This window comes from Zea mays, chromosome 5, assembly GCF_902167145.1.
Source record: "Zea mays cultivar B73 chromosome 5, Zm-B73-REFERENCE-NAM-5.0, whole genome shotgun sequence".
Classification (NCBI taxonomy): domain Eukaryota; kingdom Viridiplantae; phylum Streptophyta; class Magnoliopsida; order Poales; family Poaceae; genus Zea; species Zea mays.
Genome location: NC_050100.1, coordinates 26524680 through 26529111, shown reverse-complemented (window position 1 = coordinate 26529111; position 4432 = coordinate 26524680). Strand labels below are relative to the sequence as shown.

The 4432-nt window shown below is 43.2% G+C and overlaps 1 protein-coding gene across 1 annotated transcript; it reads right to left on the bottom strand.

Moving 5' to 3' along the window:
* Window positions 1-946: 946 nt before the first annotated feature.
* LOC541896 (tonoplast intrinsic protein 3) lies at window positions 947-2050 on the bottom strand. The gene is made up of 2 exons (NM_001111562.1): window positions 1853-2050; window positions 947-1737 (listed from the first exon to the last, which is right to left on the bottom strand). Exons 1-2 carry the CDS (start codon window positions 1998-2000, stop codon window positions 1097-1099), a joined length of 789 nt encoding a protein of 262 aa, NP_001105032.1. The 5' UTR covers window positions 2001-2050; the 3' UTR covers window positions 947-1096.
* Between the last annotated feature and the right edge of the window lie 2382 nt (window positions 2051-4432).

Here is a 4432-nt window from a genome sequence, read left to right as displayed (position 1 = left end):
TCGGGAAGATATGATCCTTACCTAAAGCCCGTGGCGCTGACCACTGAGGTGGTGGCCAGCTGAGGGTTGCGACATCCTCTAGATACTTGCAGTGAGGGGCTGCATCGGCCGGGCAACGTTCGACATGGTTGTAGGGGTTGGGGACACGCCGGTGAGGTGGGTTGCAGGGGTCAGGGGCTAGGCGATTCAGGGGAGGGAGCTCATCCTGCGGTCACTCTTCTAATTTGACTTCATAATCCACCAAAAAATCGGAACATCCCTTAACTGGTAATGCGATAATGCGAGTACGAAATAGATAGGGATGAATTCGGATCGAATACATATGAAAACGAATCCATATGAACGAATACTTTGAATTCGAGTCATATTTGGACACTTATTTGATTTGAAACATAACATCATAATAAGTATTAATTTGTTTTATCGATGTATTTATAGTTGGTAAAAATCATATTACAAACAAATTATGAATATATTTTTCCATAAATTATTTATACCAGGTATATTTATATTTTAGACTCTAAATATATTCTTTTGTATATTAAATATATTTGTATTTTAGATTCTAAAAATTCCTATGATACTCCTACTAATGTAAGATTAACATAATTATTTATTTATAATATAAATATTTTTCAATATTTTAAATGGTGTACATCAGTTTTCTAGTATATTATTAAAATTTAAAATTATTTGTAATTAGTATTAACAATAAGTTTTAAATGGTTTTATGAATTTTGTCGAAATCTTAAACCACCAAATTCGTCGGATACGTCCATTTAACATCCATAGTATCTATATTAGCACTTCATTAGGAAACATTCTGATGTTAATTCGAATCTTCAGACATCCAAATCCAGACATTCGAATCCTTCCCTTTAGATAATCAGAAGTCAGAACCAGATATGATACTACACAAGTCGTGCCTTATATACCTGGAATTATTTACTACATACACATACACATACACTACAGTGAAGCAGCATGTACACATCACCTGATTCACCGTCTCCAACACACGCTGGGGCGACAGACAAGTACGTACCTATGCCCCCCTTATTAACCACTTACACGACCCCACAATACAATTTTCAAGCTAGTAGTCCTCTGGCGCGAGCGGCTGGTGCGCGTGGGGCACGGCGGCGTCGGCGGACGGGATAACCAGGTACTCGTACACCAGCCCTGCAAGCCCGGCGCCGAGGAAAGGGCCCAGCCAGTACACCCAGTGGTGCCTCCACCGCCACCCGACGAGCGCCGGGCCGAAGACCCGCGCCGGGTTCATCCCTGCGCCGTCGAAGGGCCCTCCCGCCAGCACGTTGGCGCCGAGCAGGAAGCCCACGGCCAGCGGCGCGATGGTGCCCACGTGCCCCCGCTTCGGGTCGATCACCGTGGCGTAGTAGGCGTACATGAGGCCGAACGTCATGACGGCCTCCAGCAGCACGGCGTGCCAGTCCCCGACCCCGGACGCGAGCGCGAACCCCGGCGGCCGCATGCCCCCCGTGGCGAGCCGCAGGAGCAGCGTGGCGGCGACGGCGCCCAGCAGCTGCGCGACCCAGTACAAGACCGCGCGGACGAGGGAGACGCGGCCGCCGACGAGCGCGCCGAAGGTGACCGCCGGGTTCACGTGCCCGCCCGAGATGTTGACGGCCACTGCCACGGCCACGGCCAGGGCCAGCGCGTGCGCCAGCGCCACAGCCACCAGGCCGCCCGCCGTGCTCATGTCGTGGTACATCTTCCCTGCGCACACAACACAACAATAAATTAAATAAACGGCAAACCCCACACGCATCGTCGTCGTCGTCGTCGAACACTTTCGAGCGGATCGGAAGACGAAGCGTGCGTGCGTGCGTACCGAGCGAGAGGACGGATCCCTCGGCGGCGAAGACGAAGATGGCGGTGGCGATGAACTCGGAGATGGCGGCGCGGATGGTGTCCGGGTGCGTGGCGTCCTCGCTCCGCCCCACCGTGAACCGCCGCCCCGGTCGCACGCCCGTGCTCATGTCGTCGCCAAATAAAAACCTACCTCTCCTTTAGCTACGGAGACGGAGTAGCTTGCAGTAGCCGCGGGCTTCGTTTCAAACTGCGGAGACGAGTGTGCAGTAGTCAGGAGGTGCGGCGACGGCCAGCGCGCGTGGCTTATAACGTGGCCGAGCCGCGCGCAGCTCCGCGCCACGTGTGGGCGCAGCGGGCCAGCTGGGCGGCACGTCTCAGGGGCCGCCCGTCCATGCGTTCGCGCTGGTGCCTGCCTGTGCGGCTGTGCCTTGTGAGTTCTCCGTGCTCATCTTTATCCGCTGGGTGCGATCGAACTGCCAAGTCACCAGCGTATTGCAGCGAGGAGGTGTACGTTTTCGGTTTTCCCAATCATACATATGTATTCCTCCGTCCTAAAGTATACACGCTTTCTATTTTTAGACATCTTATTCAAAATAATTTTTTTACAAATATTTTCTTGTTGTAAGGTGTGTTTGGCACCGTTTCTTTCGGTTCCACCTAGTGGAAACATCTTTCAAAAAGTAATTAACCTTAAATTTCACCAAAAACTAACACCAAACATTGTGACATTTCTTCTAGACCAGAAGCACCTTAATACGCTGCAAATTACTTCCTTCGTTCAAAATTAATAATTATATGGTACCTAAACTCTAGTGTCCAACAGGTTTTACTTATAAGGACAAGTATATAATGAGTTTTTTACCCGCAGATATGGCAATGGACACAATCATATACCCGTCGGGTATATGAGTATGGGTATAAGTATAGACTATTTATACCCACATACCTATGGATAATTTATACCCGCCTCAATCACATATACATCCTACCAAATTAAGCAAATATAATAAGTATATATTAGCAAAATAGGGTCAATGTACATGTTCCAATATTATTCATTATTGTCATCATATTATTTACTCATATTTAATTATTTACTATTTTCATTGCGCCATATATTTATTAGATTTATGCTATTCAATATGTGTAGTTGGTATCTAACCGGATATGAGTTACCCGTTACCCGTGTGGAATTTTATACCCGCGAGTGGGTATAGGTATTATAGTGGGTATAATTTTTATTTACATGTATGATATAGAACTATCAGACCGGTATATACTTGTTGTCATTCCTATCTATACATTGCTATGATTTCTATATATTATATATGTAGATCTTGCTTAAATGTGATAGTTATCAAACACGATCTATATCTATAGATTCTCGAATCATGCCAAGGGGAGAGAAACTGGGTCCAGGAGAGGATCAACATACACATCGGCAATCGACGTGCCTCGAGATCGAGCCAAACCATTGTCAAGCTAGGCGTGCGATGGTATTGTCCCTGTCAGCATGCTTCCGAAACGAGCCAAACCAATACTAAGCTAGGCGTGTGGTAGTGTCGTCCCTATCGATGTAGCGGGGCAGTGCAGTCACGCAGATCTGAATGTGCGACGACACGCTCCTAGGGTCAGATCATGCAGATCCCACTGCGCCTTGCAGTGCACCCAGTATTTTGTTGTAGAGACACACAACATCAATGTGGCGAGAAGAGAGCGGATACAGCGGACAGCGAAGTATGTGGTGTGGGGTGAGATAAGATAAAGTTTTTCTCTTGTTTTTTCTATGTTTGCGAGGTCATGAACAATAAGAGAGAAGATACTGAAATATAGATGGCCAAATAAGTTGTGCCCTGTGACCTGACCCAAGCCATGATTTATTTAATTATGTCGCGATCCGACCTGGCACAATTTAAAGTGGGCCTATTTGGTTCGCTTCTCCACGCATGGAATAATCGTAAAATAATCCATGCAACGATGTTTTTTAGAAATGTATATTTCAAATATAAAACAATTATTTTAGGTTTCGTTAGCTTCATGATTATGTGCTAATCATTTTTATATAGTTTTAAATAGTTTTCATGTTTTTATTTTAAATAATAGTTATTAAGTTGTTTAAATATAGTCTTTCCAAACAAAAAGTTAAAAGAAGAATGTAGGTTATATGTTTCTCAATAAAAATAAAAAATACTTATTTAATTATCTTTTCTCATAAAATGTGATTTAATTTTATTTCAAGTTTATTTAAATGAATGTATATTGTATACCTTACGATATTAAAAGTAGTATAAAGCTTTTCTAAATGTTAAAATGGTATCATTAGTGTTAATGTTTTTTATAAATGTTAGTTTATATATTGTTTTAGAATATAGTTTTCTTAATAGAGATATATGCCATATTTTTCTTATAAAAAGTAAGATGTTTAATTATCTATTCACAAAAAATCTTTAGGCTCACATCTTAGTTTTTCATAAATAAATGTTTAATAATATTTTATAAATGTGTTTTATAGTCTTTTAATTCATAACCATAGATGTTTTCCATATAGTTTTTATAAAAGATTAAAATGGTGAACCTAAAGTTCGTATATTTATATTTA

Excerpts from the sequence above, each read along its gene's own strand:
- LOC541896 (NM_001111562.1), bottom strand. The coding sequence starts at position 2,000 with ATGAGCACGGGCGTGCGACCGGGGCGGCGGTTCACGGTGGGGCGGAGC. Across the intron at positions 1,738-1,852 it reads GGGATCCGTCCTCTCGCTCG|GGAAGATGTACCACGACATG; the intron begins GTACGCACGCAC and ends TTGTGTGCGCAG.